The 25,966-nt window shown below is 36.0% G+C and overlaps 1 protein-coding gene and 1 non-coding gene across 3 annotated transcripts in view; both read right to left on the reverse strand.

Annotated features, from left to right (window-relative positions):
• Rb1 (RB transcriptional corepressor 1) overlaps positions 1-25,966 on the reverse strand; it is a 156,188-nt gene that overhangs the window by 23,683 nt on the left and 106,539 nt on the right. For both annotated transcript variants that reach the window (XM_047553463.1, XM_047553464.1), the window contains one exon: positions 443-561. In XM_047553463.1, coding sequence (XP_047409419.1) covers positions 443-561 — 119 coding nt within the window. The remainder of the gene's footprint in view (positions 1-442; positions 562-25,966) is intronic.
• Trnaa-cgc (transfer RNA alanine (anticodon CGC)) lies at positions 4,856-4,929 on the reverse strand. Its single transcript has one exon. It is a non-coding gene; the product is annotated as a tRNA-Ala (tRNA).

The following is a 25,966-nucleotide window of genomic DNA, read 5'->3' on the forward strand; positions in this document are numbered from 1 at the left end:
TCAACTGTTTTGGTCCATATCTCACATTACTCCCTAGACTTACTCCATGCTTCATCCAAAGGGACTGATCTGTGTGCTCTGAAAAATGTTTCCTGTTACCCTGGCTATTATTGGTTCATGTCATTTCTGACTCTTAGAAAACTATTCTGTCTCCTCTCACTTCTCTAAATTTATGTTGAAATCCTATTCAGTACTTAAAAACCTATCTAAACTGCCATCTGTGCAATGAAATCTACTCTCATTACACCATTATTACCACAATTCAGTAGCACTTTGTATTCCTTCATATGACCTTATTTAGTTCATGTATGCTACATTCCTAATTCTTAAAAGCAATAACAATATCTTAAGCAAAATTCTATTCTATACAACTTCTATATAGTGCCCTTATGCTCAAGATCTATCTGCAACTTCAATGGATAACATAACATGTTCTACTTACATATCTGCTGCAGTGTGATTATTCTGGAAAGGAAGGTTGGGAGAACAAGCAGATTCAAGGTGATCAGCTGGTCCTTCTCGGTCCTTGGATTGTTTAATAAGGTCAAATAAAGGCGAGTCCTAATAAAGGTGAAACAAGATGATATTAAAACATTATTATTTAAGTCTGCTTTTCTCAGGTATGTATCAAAATCATATTGTTTGACATGTGAAGCACTATGAATTTTAGGTACAACCAACAGTGGCAATTTAGAAGTTACAATAGGATCATTGTCTCCACCCTTGAAATTCTCAATTACCAATTTTGTACTACACATATATATACAAAAGGAGTAGGAAAATGTATAACCCTCAAATGTTTATACAAGTTGAGTATTCCTTATTGAAATGCTTTGGACTAGAAGTATTATAGATTTTAAATTTTTTTATGATTTTAGAATATTTGCAAGTATATAATGAGCTACTTGGGGGTGAGACCCAGCTCTAAACACAAAAAGAATTTATGCTTCATATACACCTTATTTACACAGCCTGAAGTTAATTGTATATAATATGTTTAGTTGTTTTATCTGTGACCTATCACATGAAGTGCCATTATGCTGGCACTCAAATATTTTTGAATCTTGGGATGGGGATGTAGTGCAGTGAAAAAATGCCTTCTTAGCATGTGCAAGTCCTTAGATCTGATCCTCAGCACCAAAAGAATTTTTGAATTTTGAAGAATTTCAGATTTGGGCTGTTCAAACTGCATTATAAGTTAGGGAAAATTTTTCATCACAGAAAAGACTCAAAGAAGGAAATAATACAGATATGAGCAAAATTTAATAAAACAGAAAACAAAGATAAAACAACACTGAACAATATAACTAGCAATCTGTTCTTTGAAATAATTTAAAAAATTAAACAAACTTCCAATCAGAATGATCCAGAAAAATAGTAACAATAAAGATAAGTAGGATTAGAAATGACAAGTGGAACACAATCACAGGCAAAGACTAGATAGATAACAGGACTATTATGAATAAATTTATATCAAATTGAAAGTATGTGGAAAAATCCTACAAAACATAAGTTTACCAAATCCCAATAAAAAAAGAAAGAAAATAAGCTGAATCGTCCTAAAACTACTGAATCAGTTATTAAAAATTCCCCTACAATGAAAAAGCTGAGTCCTTTAGGTTTTGCCTAGAATTCTACCAAACACTCAGAGGACTGATAATCCCATTTTTACTCAAAATCATATAGAATGCAGTAGAGATATTCTTTGTCATATTTTATGAAGTTAGCATAACATTGATACTAAAATCCATCAAAGACATTACAAGAAGGTAAATTATATACCATTTTCATTCATGAACAGAGATATAAAAATTCCAAATCAAGAAGTATTAGCAACTCAAATCAGCAGTGTTTAAAAGAAAATTCATTATCACCAAGTTGACTTTATCCATGTTGCAAGATTTGTTCAACATTAGAAAAATCTATAATGCAATGCACCTCACTAAGGTAAAATATATTATCAAAATCAATGAAGAGGCTGGGGCATGATGGTAAATGCCTATAATCCCAGTTATTGGGAGGTTGAGGCAGGAGAATCTCAAGTTCCAGGCCAGCCTATGCAATTTAATCATACCTTGTCTCAAAACAAAAACAAACAAAGTTATGAGAATGTAAATCAGTAGTAGAATGCTCCTGAGTTCAATCTCCAGTGTAGGAAAAAAAAAATCAATACAAAAATATTCTCATTCAAGACCCTTTTGTAATATTTAAAATAGAAAAGAAAAAAAGTAGTAAACTGGGACAGAAGGGAATTTTCTAATTTGATAAATGACATTTACAAACAATAAACCCACAGCAAATGTTATGTGCAGTGGTGAAACATTAAAAGCACTCTCCTTAAAAAAAAAGTCACAAGAAACCCATGTCCCATTTCTACTTAGCATTGAATTTGGGGTCTCAACCAGTTCAATTAGGCAAGGAAGAGAAATAAAAGCTCAAAGGATTGCAAAGGAAGAAACAAGAAAAATACCACTGTTCACAGATATTTGTTAGTACAGAAACCAAGAATAATTTATAGAGACACTATTAGAATAATATTAGCAACACTGCTGTTACGATTTCATAATCAATAGAAACATTATATTTCTATATAATTAAAAAACTTCAAGGTATGATTTTAAAAATATCATTCACAAAAAAATAAGACCAGCAGTAAAAATCATTAAAAATACTGATTCAAAAACTGTAATTTCTTAGAGGTGACCACTTATAAGTATATAAGAGTAGATTCCATAAAAGAAGTGTTTTTAGTGCTTAATTAAGAAATATTTTTTATAAAAAACCAGACTTATTTATGTAAAAAATGGAAGTAAAATATAAAATAGTATATAACAAAGTTTTATTAAATATAAAGAACAGTCTAATCAGTAATGTGTTGGAAAAATCAGCTAACAATTTGAAAAAAAAGTTAAATCACTATATCTTTACAAAATATACAAAACCATTTTCATTAAGAAACAAAACTGAAGAACATTAAAGTAAATACAGAAGATCATCCAAATTTCTTAGACTTGGACCAAGGACTTTGTGGGTTTGATGAAAACCCATTAGATTACAATAAGAAATATGAACAGATCTGAATACATGCAAATTGAAAACTTCTATATGTTTAAAAACCACAATAAATTATGCTAAACTGAATCTTTAAAAGATAATGCCAGTTAAAGAAAATAAACCAAATGCATACATTAACTCTCTCTTCTAAAATCCCACTAAAACGGCAATAAAAGGAATTTATTTTTAAAGATATAAACCTAATGAACAAAGAGAATGGAAGCGGAAATAGGAGGTACAAAAATCTCAAACTGGAAAGCAGAGGAACAAGTAGTAATCTACTTGGTAGATGGGAAAAAGTTGGATGGACTCAGCAATTTTTTACATAAAGCCACTGGACAAACCAAGTGAATAAGTGAATATAAGCCTTCCCAAAGGGTTTGGAAATGGTGATACTAGATACTTAAAGCAGAAGGTCAAGTAGAGGGGCAATAACAGTAGAACTGGATGGAAACCCTCTGAAGAACAAGTTAGACTTTGAGATATTCTCATCCTTTTTGCCTTTCTTTACTGAGGGAAACAAACAAACAAAAGCCTAAAAGGTTTATTATTTGGAGGGTGTAAAACATCATTCTCTGGACTGGGAGAATCTAGGGAGGAGATACCATACTAAAAATGATGGATACCATACTAAAAACATTAAGGAATGTTTATTTGATGAATATTGTATGTTCTATACTGCTTCATGTCTCTAGATTCTAGAATATTTGCAGACATGATCATATCCTCAGGCATGAAACCAGAAGAGTCAGAGCTGAGTAATATGATGAAACTAAGAGAAAAGACCTAAAGATATTAAATGTGGGTTCTTAAGGAATTGTCCTGGCTAGTTCCACACAATTAAATCCCCAAACCCCATCCAGGTACTCCTTCTGGCTAATTTTTAGTGATTTACTTGTTTTATATATAGCAGTCAAATATCTTAGGAAAGTGCCAAAACAAAACAAACAAAAAGCAACTTGAGAGACACACTTAAAGGGAGAAGAAATTGAAAAAGAGAGAAAAAGTAAAGGTAAGTTACTCAAAGGTAATAGGAAATTGGATGCCCAAGCAAGACAATATTCGACACCGTTTTTCTTACTCATCCTACTCTCAACGCATGTCAACAAAAATAAAAAGCACAAAGAATTCTTTGTTTTTTTTAAGGTCAATAATAGTAAAAACATAGGCTCTAGAATTAAAAAAGATGCAAACTTAAATTCTATTTGCACAGCTTCCTAGTGAAATTTCTCTCTGAGGCTCAACTTCATAATCTGAAAAATAGGAAAACAGCACCCACTTTGTATGATTAAATGACATAACACCTAATGTACCTTCACTGTACCACTTGGACATTCAACACTTTTCAGAGATTTGATGGGATTACTTTATTTCAGTCATATATAGTCATATATGCACATATTAATGTGTTAAGAATATGCTCTCAACTCTTAACTTTCAAGGGAAAAAATATCTTTTTAAAATTTAAAGTCAGGTGCAGTGCACATCTGTAATTCCAGGAACTCGTGAGGCTAAGGTAGGAGGATCACAAATTTGAGGCCAGCCTGGGCAACTTAATGGACCTTGTCTGAAATTAAAAAATAAAAAGGGCTGGGAATAGCCCACGAGTAGAATGTCCCTGGGTTCAAAACCTAGTACTGCTAATAATAATAATAGTAATAATAATAATAATAATTTACTTTTTCCTCTCTAGATAGCAAATAGACACTTGATAAATTTTGAATAAAAAAAAGATGTGATAATCATACAGTTATTATTATATGTATCACTGCAAAAGTTGGATGGTTTTTTTTTTTTTTTTTTGCGGTACTGGGGATTGAACCCAGGGCCTTGTGCTTGCGAGGCAAACACTCTACCAACTGAGCTATATCCCCAGCCCATTGGATGGTTTTTAACCCTTTTTCAGTTCCAGTAGATTAATAAAGGTAGGCTACCATTTGTAACAGCAGCTACTACAAAAAGAAATGTCAAAGTGTAGGTGGTTGTAGGCATGCATGGGTATTCTCCTATGGTGGCATCAGAGGATAAGGGGGCATGTATGATTTGGAAAATGAAGGAGAGGAATCTAAAACCTTCATAACATAACTTTTATTGTATAGTCATTCTTTCCACTATTCATTAGGGGTACTCTGAAGTGCAATCTAAATAATGATTTTCATCTGAGTAAAGTAGTACTAACAATCAGCACCTAACAAATTCACTTTAGCTAATGGATGTATTTTTATACTCAGTGTTTTACATTATCTAGACACTGATGAACTGAATATATCTAACTGAAACAGTATGGGTGTACATGTATGTTCAGCATGAGTGGCCTACTTCCATTTTCCTCCCAAACAGATTATTTAGGAGATCCTGAGAGCTCACAAAGATGTAACAGGACTTAAACATGCTACTAAATAGGCATTTACCATGCCTGGCTGGAACTGAGGATGGCATAAGTTCCCTAGTTTAGTGAAGTCGCCTGACATCAAGACTGTATGACAGTGGCCACAAAGCACACTAAAGAAATCTTGTGTGCCCTGTTTCATCAAAGGCAAAGAAATCAGATTTGTTTTTCGTTTGTATGACATGTTAACTTCCTGGGCTACAAAGACATCTGGACTGTGCAGCTGTTAATTTCCTCATTGTAAAATGGGAAATTATTAAGAAATGAATAAATTGGCATTTTGGACTCTTAAAAAAATAAATAGGCATTCAACTTGCTTTTTAAGTATATAAAACCTGGTTCATGTTTTAGAGTAGTACAACAGGATTATATTGAAGTAAAGTCTTCCTGTGAGAATTAAGGTAGGGTTTTTTGTTTGTTTTTACTAATAGTCTGTTTCATGCAAGTATCACTTTTTATCAGTTCATTCCTCCAACCCAAGTGATCAGACAGATATGTAAATTTAGGTTTATGATAATAAGTATGTCATGAAAATGGGAATAAATATAGTGCAATGGAAAGGAACACAGACTGTAGCCATACTGAAGGGGTTCAAACCCTGGCTGCTTATGACCTCAGGCGAGTTGCTTAATCTCATTAAGATTCACTTTTCTTAACTGCAGAGATACTAATGATAATAATGGTAACTTAAATCATAGTATTATGAGAATTATGTGAGTTAACACATATAATCATTTGGTACAGTACTTACCACAGAGTATACTATACATATTTGAGGGCTAGGGATGTAGTTCAGTAGGATGCTCTTGCCTAACATGTACAAGGCCCTAAATTTAATCCCCAGCACCACAAAATAAATAAATAAATGAATGAATGAATGAATAAATAAATAAATAAATAAATATTTGGTAGCATGGTTGATTCTTATTTCTACCTATGAATGCCATTTCAAAAAGGAGAATGTATTTGTTCAAATGTATAAATGTATGCCTTGTTATCCATCCATCCACCCACCCAGTATGTGCTGGGTGTCTATTTTGTACCAGGTTCTATACATACAGTATTAGGAAGTAGGGACAAAAAAGTAAACAACCCTCCTTTTGGCATCTGCATTTGGCTGATAGCCTTGAAAGATTATTTTAGAAGTATCTGTCCTCTTGTACCTTACTCAACGTCTTCACTTGATGTCTATTTAAAAAATGAACTAATCACCCTCTATACTAAAAAAAATCCTGCATCTCCCCAGGCTTTCAAATATCCTTAAGTCATTCCTCATATCCAGTTGCCCAAATAAAAAACAAACAGAAACAAAACAAACAGGAAGTCGTGTTTAATTATTCTTTCTCTCACCCTCTACTAGACAATCTATCAGGCAAGGCATGTCGGTTCTAACTTCAAAATATATTCCAAATTTCACTACTTTACATTATCTATGACACTGCTAGAGTTTCAGCCACTATTATCTCTTGTCTGTACTCTGCAAAAGCATCCTATAAACCCATATTCACACCTCTATTCCCTCTGCCTCCCAGTTCTCTTCAACAAAGAAGTTACTCCTTACTATCCACCCACTCCCAAAACCCTCCAATAGCTTCCAATCTCAGAATAAATCCAAACTCCTCACTTTGGTTTATAAAACACCACTGGGGGTCTGGCCTCTTACTATTTCTTAGACCTCCTTCTTCACCACTCTCTTTACTTATTCCAGCCATACTGGTCATCTTTCTATTCCATGAGTGTGACATGACACTTCCAGTTTCAGAGTTTCTGTATTTGCAGCTTCCTCTATCGGGAATGCTCTTTCACCAGAGCCTCTCAGGACTCAATCTACTCCATTATTCACATATCCCCATAAATAGCACCTTCTAAACAAAGCTTTCTCTGAACATCTTGTCTAAGAGAACTTAATTCCCACTATTTGCTACCACTAACTCTGCTCTATTTTCCTCTCAGCATAGATCACTACTTTGAATTATATTATGAATTCATTTGTTTACTTGTTTATGAACTATCTCCCTTGCTAGAAATACAAAAGACGGGAAAGCATAAGTTTTGTCTATTTTGTTCACATCAAAATCTCAATGTTTAAAACTGCCTGGCAAACAGTAGGGAATCAATAAGTACTTGTTGCATAAATGAATGAAGTGATAAGCTTAAAATGTTCCAAGTTCTCTGAAGTTAATTCTGCCTTAAAGTGAGGATAAGATTAAAAGTGGAAATTTCTTAGCTATACATACATGAAGTCCTTTAAAATATTTTTTACCTACTCCTTTCCTTCAAGTATTTTTTCCCTAAAATATTAATCAAGCATAGTATATGCACCTTAGCCATGAAGTACATGAACTGTTTCAGAATGCCTCTTACTTACAAGGCTTTTTTAAAAAGTAAAGTGCAATGGAGTGGAGTACAGTAGAGTGTTCTAGGCAACCTGGAGTAAAACTGAAAGTTATTACCAATATTATTATTATTATTATGTTTTGATGGAACTGGGGATTGAATCTAAGGCCTCATGCAAGCTAGGCAAGTGCTCTACCACTAAGTTACACTTGGCCTTTTTTTTACTTTTGACACAGGGTCTTGTTGACTAAGCCAGACTGGTCTCAATCTTGTGATCCCCTGCCTCAGTTTTCCAAGTAGTTGGGATTATCACCACACCTGGTTTGAAATTTATTTTTATCAGTCAGTCATTATCCACTAAAAATCAAATATTTACTGAACGCCTACCATGTACTAGGCAGAGAGTACAGTGCCGAGTAAAGGTGGTTTTTATCCACATGGTGGTTAGACCTGATGGGAAGAGACAGATGAAAAAGAGCAAGGAAGTTAAGTGTGTGATGACAAATTCAGAAAAAGGCTATGAAAGAACAGTGAATATTAATAAAATGAATAAAAATTCATATTGTAGGAGGAATTAATACTATAAGGGGAACTAATACAGTGTGAGAAACAGACATTAAAAGAGGAACAGGGCATGAAAGTTCTTAAAAGGAAGCTAGCATTTCTGAATATGATGAAAGTCAAGGATGCTTTGCCAAATTTTGAAGGAAGAGAAGGTTATGACTGAATGGAGAAGCACATAAAGGGAGCTTATAGTTCAAAGGTCAGGAAAAAATATACTTGCACTGCAGAAGTAAGGAGACATTAAATTATCTATTAAGAATGCCCATGACTAAGATGTGAAAATAAGTTAAAAACAAACATCCTACAATTAAATGATCTCAATTAAAAGCAATTCTCTTTGAGTAACTTCTGTCTTTTATGAGGGTCTCTATACCAGAGAATCAAAATCACCAGATTTTTGCCTATGGGAATCTAATGGGTACACTTTACTCACACATATTATTGCACAATGGCAAGTATCTTAGCAGGTTTAAACTATTCAGAGTGCCCAAGTTTTGTTTAAAAATTGTTTATTGATTGGTATAATATAGTGTTTAAAAATAAAAACAAAGAAACTTCTGCCTAGCATGAACAAGGCCCTGGGTTTTTTCACCAGCACTGAAAGAAAAAAAAAAAAAAAAAGGAAAAGAGAAATGTTAGTAAACATTACTACTGTATTTCACTGGCTTTCAACTGCATTGTTTCTACATTGTTTAGGTGTACCTATTCTTGAGTTCGCAAGATTTCATAATTCTTAAATTTTCTAATTCTGAAACTGAAATAAATCTAAGATAGTAGGAACATGCTCATTGGCAGGGTTTGGGTTCCTAGCAAGTGATTTTTATTGATATGCATGTGTTACTATTTCTACATCTGTTCTGGCTTTGGAAACCTCTTGGCCATTCCTGCCCTCTAAGCTTACAGTCAAAGGTTGGATGGGTGCAATGGAGGCCTGACATGTAAAGGTAACCAAGGCTTTCCAGGCACAACTGAGTTTCATCCCTCATGATTAGCATTCTCATAAAAGAGACCCCAGACAGCTGCCTTGTCCCCTCCACCTCTGAGGACACAGTGAGAAGACACTAACTATAAAAAAGGAAATGGGCTCTCAAAAGATATGCCTTGATCTTGGATTTCCCTTTCTATGTGAGAAGTATATTCCTGTTGTTAATAAGCTACTCAGTCTATTGTATTTTCTTACAGCAGACCCAACAGACTAAGACAGTATTATAGGACTTCAGACAATTTAATCATTAATTTCAAGTTTAGACTGTCAACAGTCTATGTCATGCCTAGAATGTCTGCAGGAATTTTTTCTCTTTCCCACTTTTTAATTATAAACTTTGAATATTATAATATAGGGCATTTTTTTCTTGGCAATAAAGATGAAAATTTAAAAATTTAAGTTTACAATTGCTTTTTCTGATAATTAGGTGCTGAATTTACTTTCTAAGCTCCTTTCATTTTTCTATTTATTTTGAATGCATTAAATTTAGAAAAAATGACAAAAAGTCAACCAAGTCTGAGAGGTGTCTCTTTTTTTTCCCTTAACAAAGAAAACCCTGTTTCTATGAGTGTTATTATAATTTTAAATGATGGTTCTTATTAAAACAAATCACAGAACTAATACTGAATCTGTCCTTTGATCACAAACTGTTTTGACAGTAGAACAAAGGCAAAGCAGATCACCTTAACCCAGTCTCTACAGACATAAAACCATAATACTGAATACTAACCAAAAATTTTTAAACTTTGGGTCAAGCTCCTATCAGGCTATATGTATGAATAACCATGAACGTTTGCATATAAACTATAAAAAAGTATGTGTTAGCTATTTGTCCATAGGTAAATGAAAATTACTAGGGTCCGACCCAGGCAAAAGACTGTAAAAGAAAAATGTCTTCCTTATCTCCAGCTTCTCTCTTCTTTGCTCAGCAGAACATAGCTAAGATTACCTCCCAAATCCTAACCACTTCTATCCCAGGACTCCAGGAAAAATAACTGACATTTTCTAGAACATCTGGTTTTAGTTTTCAAGTATATTTTGTAATGTAAACTCCTACTTTCTGACATGGCCTGTAATTTATTTGGAGGGCAATATATATTAGCATCACCAAGGAAGCTTTATTAAACACACATGCCAGGTGTTCATTTACCCTACAAAATTTTTATATACTCAGGAAGGGAAGACAACTGCATTTTAGAAAAGCTCCTTAGTAATTCTACCTTCTATCTTCCTCCAAACCTATCTCTACCACTTCTCTCAAATAGAGATGATGTGTTTTTAAGTAGTTCTCACTTACTTAAGAACTATAAGTTCTATTTTTCTAATTCTGATGATATAAATTTCTGAAAACTCACTAAATAGCAATATTGTAACAGCTCTGCTTTTTGTCTTCTTACATTTCAAATGGCCTACTTACAGTAAACCCTTCCTCAAATTCTGTTTTCAAGAATATTAATAACCCAGGCAAATTTGAGGTCAGATGTAAAAGTACAGTTTCTATTGTGAAACACAGACATTCCCTAAATCATAAATTAATTGCTGGCAGAAAACTTCTGGTTCTTCATTTCCCAGTATTTTGGCTCAAGGAGTGACAGGGTAAGAAGGCAGAATATTAGAACTATCCTATTAACTTTAGTTTATGACAACTAATTTTTAACTTTGCATCTGACTCCTTGACAAAAATTTTGTGTCAATCAGTGAGGGTACTGTGCTGTAAGGAAGAACAACCATGATCTTTCTAACATGCCTAATTTTGATAATTGTGATTAATGACTCAGTCATTAACACATACATTATAATCCTATTTTATTTCCCCCAATTCCAAAATTCTGCTATGATTTTCTCAGTTGAATCAGAGTATGTACTACATGTACTGTTTTATGCTAAATATTTTACATACATTATCTCATTTAATCCTCAGACATTTATAAAATGATACTATTACTATCTGCATTTTACAAATAAAGAATCAGAGGCACAGAGATTAAGAAATCTGCCTATGTTACATAGGTAGCAAATGAGATTCAAACCCAAGTCTACCTGTTCCCAGAACTGTGCTGTTAGCTACTATAGTAGGATGCAGGGCATGTTCCTTTTTTTCTTTCATACTTTCTTTGCCTGTTGTTATGTGTTCCATCATGTTTCCACACTGTTGTCTACCACTACAATTGGCTCCACCCTCACAATTCCATTTATCATTCATTCACTCAGTCATTCATGCAGAGATGCTAAGAGGAATAACATATTAATGGTGGTACCTCCCATGTAGGCTTGTTGTGAAAATTAAATAAAATAACCCACATAAAAGGTTTGGTACTATTAGAGTTTGGATTTGGAATGTCCACCAAAGGTTCATGCGTTAAAGGCTTGGTTACTAGCCTGAGGTACTATGGGGACGTGGTAGAACCTTTAGGAGATGAGACCTAGTGGAAGGAAGTAGCCTACGGAGGAATGTCCTTGAAGAAGATATTGTGACCCTGGTCCTTTCTCTTCTCTCTCTGCTTCCTGGCTGCCAGGAGGTAAGCAGCTTCAGTCCACAACAAGCTTCCCACAGTGTCTGCCTCACCACAGGCAAAAAAAGATGGAGTCAAATGACCATGGATGGAAACCTCTGAAACTGAGCCAAAATAAACCTTTCTTCCTTTTAAGTTAATTTTCTCAGGCATTTTGACACAGTGAACAAAAACAGTCTAAAGCAGTGATAGTACACGCATAAAATAAGCAAATGATAGTTCTGCCTTGAAGAGTTTACAGATAACATTAAATGCTAGGTATAGCACCAAATGTTTTACTTACATTATTTTACTTCCACAACAAACTCTAGAAGAAGGTACTACTACTTCTTTTAATGAATTTATAAGAGAAGAAAATTAAGCAAAGTGTAAATTGTCCAGTCAAGTAAGTGGTGAATCCAGAATCTGGTCCCAACATATTTTCCAGAGTCCTTGTTTTTAACTCTTATGCTACAGTTTATAGCTAATGAATAAAACATACAGGTAAATAAAAAATAGCAATTCAGAATTGTAAGTACCATAATAAAAAGATGCACATGATACCACAGAAATCAAGACAGAACACCTAATTTAAATAGGGTGCATTTGGGAAAACTTGGAAGAAGTTATATCCAAGATGAGTTCTAAAGGAGGAAAAAAAATTAAAATAAAAAGGAGAGGATTAAGGGCTGAGGTTGTGCCTCAGTAGTACAGTACTTGCCTGGCATGTAAAAGGCACTGGGTTCAATTCTCAGCACCACATTAAATAAATGAATAAAATAAAGGTCTATCAACATCTAAAATTTTTTTTTTTTTTTAAAGAAGAGGATTAGAGGGGTCAGAGCAAAAGAAGGAAAATCGTACCCCCAGAGAAGCTTCGTGTAGCTCATTTATAAAATAATTAAAATAGTATTTCCTCACAGACTTGCATTAGTTCATTTTTCATTACTAGAATGAAATATCTGAGGCTGGATAACTTATAAAGAAAAGAGGCCTGTTTAGTTCACAGTTTTGAAGGTTTAAAGTACACATACACACACACACACACACACACATGATGCTAATTCTAGTGGGGGCCTGCCTGGCTGCATTACCTCAGGGCAGATGGCATCACATGAGAAAAGGAAAGATCACATGGCAAGACAGGAAGCCAGAACACTAGAAGGGTTCAGGATTGCTCTTCATAACAACTCTCTAGTGAGAACTAAACTCAAGTTCCCATGAAAACTACATCAATTCCTTCCGAGGGTGATGCCCCCAAAGACCTCCCTCTAGGTTCTACTACCTCTTAACAACACCACACTAAGAATGATGATTCCAACACACAAATCCTTGGGGATAAACCACATCCAAACCATAACAGGGTTTTTTTTTTGACAATTAAATGAGATAATAAGTGTAAAGTGCTTATTTTGGCATCTGGCACCTAAGTCCTTAAGATATAAATTATTCATTCCGGGGGGTTTCAAGATGGCGGACTAGAGGGCGGCTGCATTTCATGTTGCTCCAGGACACAGGATTCAAAAAAGGAGATAGTGAGAGACTTGGGACCAACTCAAAGCCACCGGGTGAGTCTCTCCCGTTGGGGAGGCATCCCGGATGGGGCAGTAGCCCCGGAACGCAGGGAACTATGTGAAGTAGAGTTGTTCGGCGAGACGCCCCTCCCCCCGCTGGAGCGGTAAACACGGACAACTGGGATCATCATAGAGGAGGCGGCTCAGCACAGCACTTGGACTCGGAGCAACCACTGGGGCTCCGGGCGGCTGCCTGAGGAGAAGCTGCGTGGCGAGCTGTTTGGACTCAGAACGACCACTTCTGAACACTGGGGGGCTGCCCAGGGGAAGAGGAGAAGTGCGGCGGGTCGCTTGGTCTAGGAGTGACTGCATCAGAGCCACAGGCGGTTGCCAGAGGAGGAGGCGAGTGGTGAGTTGTTTGGACTCAAAACGACCACTCCTGAACACCCGGGAGGCTTCCCCAAGGAGGAGGAGGAACAGGATGGGTCACTTGGACTCGGAGTGACTGCCTAGGGCTACGGGCGGTTGGCAGGAGGAGGAGACGCCAAGTGAGTTGCTTGGGCTCCTAGTGACTGCGTCGGAAACCGGGCAGCTGTCCGGAGGAGGAGGTGTGTGGTGGGTCTCTGGGTATCGGAGCTATTGTACGGGGCTCCAGGTGGCGGCTCAGAGGAGGGGCCGCATAGCCAGGCGATTAGGTGCAGAGCAGGGTCCCAGGAGCTAGGTGGCTTCTTGCTGGAAGAGCCGCACAGAGACACGCCTAGGGGCGGAGCGAAGTTTCCAGGACTGCGGGCAGATTCTCTGAGGAGGGGCAACCTAAGGAGACTCGTCTGCAAAGGGTGAGGCTCCCAGGCCCAGGAGGTAGGTCCGGGGCCCTGGGAACGTTGCAGAGGAAGACAGCCCAGCCCAGGCGGTAGTTGTAGATTGAGGGGAACCTCTAGGAGGGGAACTGACCAGCGAGACCTCCCCACTGGGTGAGTCTTCCCTGCCGGGTGAGGTTTTCCCACAAGGACGGTAAAACCAGAGACACAGGCACAAACAGGCCTTGCCTCAGCCCGCAGCCTAGTTCCCCTTTGGATGACCATTGGTCAACAAGTGGAGGCACCTCTGCCCACTAGCAGGGAATATACCCCACCTGAGGGTCACCATCCCTAGAGAGGCAGCTTCCTTGTGGAGCATCGCATTATCAACTTCCTCCAAGACTGCAGGCTACTGAAGGATAAGAGGGGATATACTAGCAATCTTCAGGGACATTATAAGTCAATAGAGGAAATCTGCAATATCTTAAGGACCCACTGATTCCTGAACAATATGAGAAAACAAGGGAAGAAAATGCCCCAAACAAATCTAGATGTTACATCAATAAAATCCAACGACAGCACGGCAGAAGAAATGACAGAAAGGGAGTTCAGAATGTACAAATTAAAATGATCAGGGAAGCAAACAATGAGATGAAAGAGCAAATGCAGGCATTGAATGATAGCACCAATCGACAGTTAAAAGAGCAAATACAGGAAGCAAAAGATCATTTCAATAAAGAGTTAGAGATATTGAAAAAAAACCAAACAGAAATCTTTGAAATGAAGGAAACAATAAACCAAATTAAGAACTCCATAGAAAGCACAACCAATAGGACAGAACACCTGGAAGACAGAACCTCAGATATTGAAAACAAAGTTGAACAAACAGAGAAGATGGTAAGAAATCATGAAAAGAATCTCCAAGAACTATGGGATATCATGAAAAGGCCAAATTTGAGAATTATTGGGATTGAGGAAGGCTTAGAGAAACAAACCAAAGGAATGAACAATCTATTCAATGAAATAATATCAGAAAATTTCCCAAATCTGAAGAATGAAATGGAAAATCAAGTTCAAGAGGCTTATAGGACTCCAAATACACAAAATTACAACAGACCCACACCAAGGCACATTATGATGAAAATACCGAACATACAAAATAAAGACAGAATTTTAAAGGCTGTGAGAGAAAAGAACCAAATTACATTCAGGGGGAAACCAATACGGATATCAGCAAATTTTTCAATCCAGACCCTAAAAGCTAGAAGGGCCTGGAACAACATTTTTCAAGCCCTGAAAGAAAATGGATGCCAACCAAGAATCTTATACCCAGCAAAACTTACCTTCAAATTTGATGATGAAATAAAATCATTCCATGATAAACAAAAGCTAAAAGAATTTACAAAAAGAAAGCCAGCATTACAGAACATTCTCAGCAAAATATTCCATGAGGAAGAGATAAAACACAAAGAAGCAAATCAGGAAAGGGAGGAATTATCCTAAAGGAACTGTCAAATAAAGGAGGAACCAAGTTGTGTCAAAAAATAAATACATAAGTAAAATTTTAAAAATGAACCAAATGACCAGGAATACAAATCATATCTCAATAATAACCCTGAATGTTAATGGCCTGAATTCATCAATCAAAAGACATAGACTGGCAGATTGGATTAAAAAGAAAGATCCAATAATATGTTGCCTGCAAGAGATTCACCTCATAGAAAGAGATATCCACAGACTAAAGGTGAAAGGATGGGGAAAAACATACCATGCACATGGACTCAGCAAAAAAGCTGGAGTATCCATACTCATTTCAGATAATGTGGACTTCAAGCCAAAGTTAGTCAGAAGGGATAAAGAAGGACATTTCATACTGCTTAAGGGAAGCATAAATCAGCAAGATATAACAATCATAAACATCTATGCCCCAAACAGTGGCTCATCCATGTATGTCAAACAAATCCTTCTCAATTTTAGAAACCAAATAGACCGTAACACAATAATACTAGGTGATTTTAACACGCCTCTCTCACCACTGGACAGATCTTCCAAACAAAAATTGAACAAAGAAACCATAGATCTCAATAACACAATCAATAATTTAGACTTAACAGACATTTATAGAATATATCATCCAACCAAGAGTGAATACACTTTCTTCTCAGCAGCACATGGATCCTTCTCTAAAATAGACCATATATTATGCCACAAAGCTAATGTCAGCAAATACAAGAAGATAGAGACACTACCTTGTATTCTATCAGATCATAATGGATTGAAGTTAGAAATAAATGACAGAGTAAAAAACAGAAACTACTCCAACACCTGGAGATTAAACAATATGCTATTATATGATGAATGGATAACAGAAGATATTAGGAAGGAAATTAAAAAATTCTTAGAGGTAAATGAGAACAAAGAAACATCATATCAAAATCTCTGGACACTATGAAAGCAGTACTTAGAGGAAAATTTATTTCATGGAGCGCATTTAATAAAAGAAGTAAAACTCAACAAATAAACGACCTAACACTACAGCTCAAAGCCCTAGAAAAAGAAGAACAGATCAAGACCAAAAGTAGTAGAAGACAGGAAATAGTTAAAATCAGAGCTGAAATCAACAAAATTGAAACAAAAGAAACAATACAAAAAATTGACAAAACAAATAGTTGGTTCTTCGAAAAAATAAACAAAATTGATAAACCTTTAGCCACACTAACAAAGAGAAGACGAGAGAAAACCCAAATTACTAAAATTCAGAATGAACAAGGAAACATCACAACAGACACGACTGAAATACAAAACATAATTAGAAGCTATTTTGAAAATCTATACTCCAACAAAATAGAAAATTTCGAAGACATCAACAGGTTTCTAGAGACATATGAATTGCCTAAACTGAACAAGGAGGATATATACAATTTAAATAGACCAATTTCAAGTAATGAAATAGATGAAGTCATCAAAAGTCTACCAACAAAGAAAAGTCTAGGACCAGATGGGTTTTCAGCCGAGTTCTACAAAACCTTTAAACAAGAGCTCATTCCAATACTTCTCAAAGTATTCCATAAAATAGAAGAGGAGGGAACCCTCCCAAACTCGTTCTATGAAGCCAATATTACCCTGATACCTAAACCAGACAGAGACACATCGAGGAAAGAAAATTTCAGACCAATATCCTTAGTGAACATCGACGCAAAAATTCTCAACAAAATTTTAGCAAATCGCATACAAAAACATATTAAAAAGATAGTGCACCATGATCAAGTGGGTTTCATCCCAGGGATGCAAGGTTGGTTCAACATCAGGAAATCAATAAATGTCATTCACCATATCAATAGACTTAAAGTCAAGAATCACATGATTATTTCGATAGATGCAGAAAAAGCATTTGATAAAATACAGCACCCCTTCATGCTCAAAACACTAGAAAAAATAGGGATAGTGGGAACATTCCTTAACATTGTAAAGGTCATCTATGATAAGCCCATGGCTAATATCATTCTAAATGGTGAAAAACTGAAAGCATTCCCCCTTAAAACTGGAACAAGGCAGGGATGCCCTCTTTCACCACTTCTTTTCAATATCGTCCTTGAAACTCTAGCCAGAGCAATTAGACAGACCAAAGAAATTAAAGGGATACGAATAGGAAAAGAAGAACTCAAACTATCCCTGTTTGCTGATGATATGATTATATACTTAGAGGAACCAGGAAATTCCACCAGAAAACTTTTAGAACTCATAAGTGAATTCAGTAAAGTAGTGGGATATAAGATCAATGCACATAAATCTAAGGCATTTTTATACATAAGTGATGAATCTTCAGAAAGAGAAATTAGGAAAACTACCCCATTCACAATAGCATCGAAAAAGATAAAATACTTGGGAATCAATCTCACAAAAGAGGTGAAAGACCTCTACAGTGAGAACTACAGAACACTAAAGAAAGAAATTAAAGAAAACCTCAGAAGATGGAAAGATCTCCATGTTCTTGGATAGGAAGAATTAATATTATCAAAATGGCCATACTACCAAAAGTGCTATACAGATTCAATGCAATTCCAATTAAAATCCCAATGATGTACCTTACAGAAATAGAGCAAGAAATTATGAAATTCATCTGGAAGAATAAAAAACCCAGAATATCTAAAGCAATCCTCAGTAGAAAGAGTGAAGCAGGGAGTATCGCAATACCAGATCTTCAACTCTACTACAAAGCAACAGTAACAAAAACGGCATGGTATTGGTACCAAAATAGAAAGGTGGATCAATGGTACAGAATAGAGGACACGGACACAAACCCAAATAAATACAATTTTCTCATACTAGACAAAGGGGCCAAAAATATGCAATGGAGAAAAGATAGCCTCTTCAACAAATGGTGCTAGGAGAATTGGAAATCCATATGCAACAGAATGAAACTAAACCCATATCTCTCACCATGCACGAAACTAAACTCAAAATGGATTAAGGACCTCGGAATCAGACCAGAGACCGTGCATCTTATAGAAGAAAAAGTAGGTCCAGAGCTTCAACATGTCGGCTTAGGACCAGACTTCCTCAACAAGACTCCCATAGCACAAGAAATAAAAGCAAGAATCAATAACTGGGATAGATTCAAACTAAAAAGCTTTCTCTCAGCAAAGGAAACTATCAGCAATGCGAAGAAAGAGCCTACAGAGTGGGAGAAAATCTTTGCCAATCATACTTCAGATAGAACACTAATCTCCAGAATCTATAAAGAACTCAAAAAACTCTACACCAAGAATGCAAATAATCCAATCGACAAATGGGCTAAGGAAATGAATAGACACTTCACAGAAGATCTACAAGCAATCAACAAACATATGGAAAAATGTTCAATATCTCTAGTAATAAGAGAAATGCAAATCAAAACCACCCTAAGATTCCATCTCACCCCAATTAGAATGGTGATTATCAAGAATACAAGCAACAATAGGTGTTGGCGAGGATGTGGGGAGAAAGGTACACTCATACATTGCTGGTGGGGCTGCAAATTAGTGCAGCCACTCTGGAAAGCAGTGTGGAGACTCCTTAGAAAACTTGGAATGGAACCACCATTTGACCCAGCTATCCCATTCCTTGGCCTATACCCAAAGGACTTAAAATCAGCATATTACAGAGATACAGCCACATCAATGTTCATAGCTGCTCAATTCACAATAGCCAGATTGTGGAACCAACCTAGATGTCCTTCAATTGATGAATGGATAAAGAAACTGTGGTATATATACAATGGAATATTACTCAGCCATAAAGAATGATAAAATTATGGCATTTGCAGGCTAATGAGTGAAATTGGAGAATATCATGCTAAGTGAGATAAGCCAATCTCAAAAAAACAAAGGACGAATGACATCGCTAATAAGTGGACGATGACACATAATGGGGGGTGGGAGGGGTTAGTGTTAGGGTTAGAGTTAGGGTTAGGGAGGGGGGCAAGAATGGAGGAAGGAAGGACTGTATAGAGGGAAAAGAGGGATGGAGGGGTGGGGGGAAGGGAAAAAAATAACAAAATGAATCAAACAGCATTACTCTATGTAAATTTATGTTACACAAATGGTATGCCTTTACGCCATGTACAAACAGAGAAACAACATGTATCCCATTTGTTTACAATAAAATAAAAAAAATAAATAAATAAACTATTCATTCCATAAAGCTAAAATATGGACTGCTATCAAGGAATCAGCAAGAGATTAACTTGTTGAAGGATTCTTGAACAAGCGACTAACAGGGTCCAAATAGAACTTTTATTAGAGTCCTTAAAATAAAACCCCAATGAGTATTGTATAAACGCTCCCAGTAAATATCTCTAGAATGTTTTAACATATGACGTAGTCATATTGTGACTTAAATATAGCACAGCACAAATAAGAAAACTGATATATGATGCTTTCTAAGTGATTCTAAATGACAACTGTGGCAGTCAGTCTCCAGGGAGGCCTCAATAATCCCTGACTCTGGTTATTTACACCCACTGTAGACCACTCCCCAGCTGTTTCAGGGTTAATCTCTAAGGCATATGGAAAAAATGATGGCCCATCACTTCGGATATTAGCTTATAAAAAATCTATAGTTTCCATTTTAGGCACTCTTTTTCTCTAGGATCTCTTGCTCTCGGGGAAGAGGAGCAGCTGCCATGAAACAAGCAACCCTATAAAGAGGCCCACATAGTAAAGAAATGAAGCCTCTGGCCATCAGTGGGTGAAGAACTAAGAACTGCCAACTACATGAGGAACTGCAGTTGGGGGACAATTTAATAAGAAAACCTGAGCCAAAACCAACAGCAAGGTAACCCCTAGGCAGCTGACCTTCAGCAACTGTGTCAGCTAATAAACATTGTTTTAAGTTGCTAATAGATTCCTAATACAGCAATCGTTTAAAAAAAAACTATAAATAAAAGACTTAAAACTATAAATAAAAGTACAGAGTTGAAGTTTACTTTTTACTTTTTTGAAAGTAAAATATATGAGTTTCCATAGCACTGTTTCCATCCAAGACAGGCAGCAGTTTTCTCCTGGACTCAGACAAGCTGCCTCATGTCATTACTTATCTACTCAAATTAACTGTGAGCATAATTGTTCTCTGCACAATACTTCACTCTGTTTTGCTACTTAATCTTGTGAAGGAAACCAGACTCTCACTGTCAGTAAGATTAGTTTTAAATTCCATCAAACAAATAATATTGACAGAAAAGTAGAAACTGTAAGTGTATTCTAAATGACCTTTGATAATTAGCATATACTTCTAAAGCAAGCTTAAACCTCTCTAGAGAGGCTATCAAGTCACGTGCTCCTAAAAGAGATGCTGATTATCCAAGTAAGTACAAGGTCTCCAGTGCTAGTAGAAAACTCAACAATAGGGGAAGTGGAAAGCAGGAATTGCTATTGTTTTCTGAGTATTTTAAGGAATATTATTGGACCTACATTACAGGAAATGTTTGTGCACTACCCTAAGCCAAATTCTAAGACTGTTTTGCCTTGCAAAAGGAAACTAGAATAAAAAATAGAAAAATTTGGCAGGCCTTGAGCTTTTTGATAGTTCTTTTCCATTTTACTTCACTGGTCTTTTATATTCCTCCATATCCTCTTGCCAGTATTTATGCTGGCTAAGTCATTATCATGGTTTTAACCATAACTATATTACTTCTAAATCTACATTTCTTTTCCTCTTTTTTCTTTGTGATAATTGGGATTGTACTCCAGGGTATTCTACCACCAAGCTACATCCCCAGTCCCTTTTATTATCGAGGCAGGGTCTTGCTAAGTTGTTTGAGGATCTTACTGAGTTGTTGAGGTTAACCTTGAACTTGTGATCCTCCTGTCTCAGTCTCACAAGTCACTTGGATTGTAGGCATGTGCCACCACATCCAGCCTAAATCTATATTTCTGACTAAAATCACTCTTTTCAAGTTCCAGACCGACATTTCTAGTTAGAAACTAAATTGCCACATGGATATGTTGCAAACATCTCAAACAGAACATGTTCAAACATTAACATGACCTCATTACCTTAGTTACCAGTCAGCTATGATTCCTTCAATATCCTCTTTAGTTAACTGTGCTATCAATCACCTCATCAGCACAAACCTTAGAATTATCCTTATTTATCCTCACTTTCATCCAGGCTTCTAATATTTTCATTAATCCTTTTAACATATTTGTGTCTTTATATATAAAACTGACTTCTTGTGGATAATATAGAATTGAAGCTTATTTTTTATCCACTCTGATAATCTTATTTAATTCAGATGCTTAGATAATTTCCACTTAATGTAATTACTGATACTGTTAATTTAAATCCTGTATCTCACTCATTTATTCTTTGTTCCCTTTTGGACAAAGGTACAAAAGCAAATCAGTGGACGAAGGACAGCCTTTATAGCAAATGGGGCTGGAACAAATGAACATCCATAGGCAAAAAAGAAAATATCCCCTCTCTCTCTCTTTCTTTCTCTCTCTCTCTTTCTCTCTGTCTCACACACACACATAAACACACACACACACACACACAATGAGGGGGGATTAATTCAAAGATGATGAATGGAATAAAAGTGAATAAATCAAAGCCAAATTACTTATTTTTCTAGTAAAGCCAAAAACTTCTCAGAGGATATCATTATTTCATAATTCAATATATACTTACTAAGGGGAAAAAAACATTTTTGTTAATAGTAAAATGAAACGATGAAGAGGTTTTATCAAGTAAGACTTTTGCTCTTGGCCAAATTATGTTATTAAGCATGTACAAACATATCATAATGAAATCCACTATTTTGGGCTGGGGATATAGCTCAGTTGGTAGAGTGCTTGCCTCACAAGCACAAGACCCTGGGTTCAATCCCCAGCACTGCAAAAAGGAAAAAAAAAAAGAAATCCACTATTTGCCAGGCAGAGATACACGCCTGTAATCCCAGTGGCTTGAGAGGCTTCAGTTGGAGGATCGAGAACTCAAAGTCAATCTCAGCAATGTAGTGAGGCCCCGAGGAACTCAGTAAGACCCTGTTTCTAAATAAAATACAAAAAGGGTTGGGGATGTGGCTCAGTGATAACAAACTAAAACAAAACAAAAACAAACAAACAAAAAAACAAAAAAAGAAACCCACTATTTTGTATGATTATAATGCAATGATTTAAAAAAAAAAAGAATTATGCTCATAGGATTTGACAGTGTTTCTCACTAGCAATTTAAAAGGGTTTATTTTAAATAAACTTACCCTATGTATCATACTTACGGCTTATTTAGTGACAGAAATTCTCTGAATAAAAACATTTTTTGGCAGACTTATCTCCAGGAGGTACTCTAATGGAATTTCTGAAAAAGCCCTTTCTATACAAACAAAGGCAGTAAGTCTCTTAGATGAGACTTACCTTTCTGACCAAAGATTGTTTTAACATTTACACAGATGTAGATATGAATGATTTTAAATGTTTTAAGACACCAAAGTACATTTTCCTATTTTATAAATTTACCTCTAAGTATACTTTTATAAACAGAAAAGCACTTAAAGCACTTTTTCAAAAAAAAAAAGATTAGTCTTTAAGAAGTGAATGTATTCCAAACAGGTTCACTCCAGATACGTCATAGAGTACTGAGGCTATGTAGTTTACATATATGTTCATGTCAGAAATTTAGTCATTCATTTCTCATATTCTTTAGAATAGAAATTGGCTAAAATAACTTTGAGAAATTTATGGTAAGGCATAATTTTAAAAGAAACAATAGAATCTGCTCTTATCTAAGAGCACATAAAAAGAAAAAGCAACATTCCCTTCTAAATCTTAAAGGTATTATTCTCTGATTTCAACTATACAAAGCATAATAGCAAAGACTGAAACTAAAAATGGAAAATAATAACTGATTTATGAGATTAATCTTTTTTCCTTATTTTATTGTTTCTCTTATTATTCATTTTTAAGAGTCTTAACAGTGAAATCTTTCTAAAAACTTTTCCCATTCCAATTTTTTTCCCCACTGGGCACAGTGGCACACAGCTGTAATCCCAGCTACTCAGGAGGCTGAGGCAAAAGGATAGCAAGTTCAAGGCCAGCATTGCAACTTAGCAAAGCCAAAATAAAACATCAAAAGGGCTGGGCATGTGGCTTAGTGGTAAAACACCTCTGGGTTCAATCCCCAGTACCAAGAAAGAAAAAAAAAAAATTTGTTCCCAGGGAAAATTTTTTTAAATCTCATGGAATGATGTCATACACGCTTAGAAAGCAATGAAGTAGGTTAGAGAAAAGGGTTCCAGGTAGCCCAATAGGATTGAATAAAGATCATGTGTCAGAACACGAGAGTTAAGGCTAAGGGTTGTGTCTTTTAAGGACAGACACAGAATCCAAAGTCTGATCCAAAATTAGAATACCATGTTTCATAGAGAAAAGACAAGTTGGATATTATTTAAGACCCTGGATGCTCACCGAAGGAAAGGTAGGACAGAATACAACTGATACAAGCTGTCTCAGATAGTAGGGAAATTGAATTCAGGAGAAGAATGTTTGAAGTCTTAAGATAATAGGGTACTAGCCAAAGTATCAAAGGGTAAAACACAAGAGCCTAGTCATGAACAGGAAGAACAGAAGTCAGATCCCACCCTGACTTGAAATGAAGTCATTGACCTAAGGCTCCCTTTTTAAAAAGACAGCTACTTGCTGTACTTAGGTTTGAAGAATACTGTCAAGAAGCCCAAAACAAAACAAAGTAAGTGTTCCTCCTTTATGAGGTGTCATGCAAAACAAAAATCATAAGGAGATGCAGAGAATTTTATCAACTGTAAATGCTATTTAAAACTTTCTAATTGCCATGAAAGTCCTGGGGACATGAATCTGAGTGAATTTATGGGAGATGAGGCTGGAAGTATTGATTGGGGAAGGCCTTTTAAAGATGTTTATCAGTTAAAGGCTAATTTCCTGAAATAGTCACTGATTCATTCCTTCGCTTCTTATTAGCAAGGTCTTCTTCTTCTTCTTCTTTTTTTTTTTTTTGGTACCAGGGATTGATTGAACCCACAGGCAGTACTTAACCACTGATTCACATCCCCACATCCCCAGCCTTTTTATATTTTGAGACAGGGTCTTGCTAAGTTGCTTAGGGTCTCACTAATTTATGGGCTGGGTTTGAACTTGCAATCCTCCTGCTTGAGCCTCCTGAGCCGCTGGGATTACAGGCATGTGTCACTGCGCCTGGCAGCAAGGTTTTGTTTGACTTTCTATAAAAAACAGTAAAAGACCACCCTCCTTTTCCTACATGTATTTTTCTTCAGAGAACTTATCACCACATGACCAACTGTATAACTGCTTATTTACTGACTGCTTGTCTTTCCCATGTAAAATATATAAACTCTGGGATTTTGTTTTATTCACTGCTATATTCCCAGCATCTAGAAAAGCATCTGGCATGTAGTTGGCACTCAATAGGTATACACTATTGAATAAACTAATATCACTGCAAACAGAGATGAAGATAACATAAGCAGGAAAGGTATGTTTTGTTTTGTTTTGTTTTGTTTTATGCAGTGCTGGGAATCAAATCCAGGCCCCTGACCACTAGGCTACAACACCATCACAGCTTGAAAAAATTTTAATGGGCCTATCCTACCTATATTCCTAAGTATATGGCCAGGACAACAATCCAGCAACTATATTTTGGTCAGGTCAAAAGGGTCCGCTTATGTTACTGAAGACAGTAGTATCAATAAAAGGTTAGGCTTTAGAACAGGGCTAACCTGGGGCAGTGAAAAGTGCGTTTAAAGATAAAAAATGATAAACTTCTTCAGATTCTTTCCCCATTTTTTTTGGAATGGATTATTAACTTCTATTGGTTTGTTCTAACAGATTTCTTTCTATAAAATGCACCATTTAAATATTATATAAAGTACAGTGCAAAAGACTGACATTTTCTTCCCACTTTTTTAAAAAATAATTTTAGTTGTAGATGGATACAATATTTCATTTATTTTTACATGGTGCTGAGCATTGAACCCAGTGCTTTATGCGTGTAAGGCAAGTGCTCCACCACTGAACTACAACCCCAGCCCCTATTTTCTTTCTACTTTATGATACTGTTGTTAAGAAAAACAAACGAACTATTTAGTCAAACCTGTATCTTCTTTTTTCCCCCACATTTTTATTGGTGCATAATGATGGGATTAGTTGTTATTCATACATGTACACAATATAACAATATAATTTGGCCAGTATCACTTCTCAGACCTTCCCCCTCCCTCCAATTCTCCCACCCGCTGGTCCCTTTCCTCTACTGATCTCCCTTTGATTTTCATGAGATCCCTGCCCCTCTCCCAACCTTTCTTT

Source organism: Sciurus carolinensis, chromosome 5 (assembly GCF_902686445.1).
Source record: "Sciurus carolinensis chromosome 5, mSciCar1.2, whole genome shotgun sequence".
NCBI classification, from domain to species: Eukaryota; Metazoa; Chordata; class Mammalia; order Rodentia; family Sciuridae; genus Sciurus; species Sciurus carolinensis.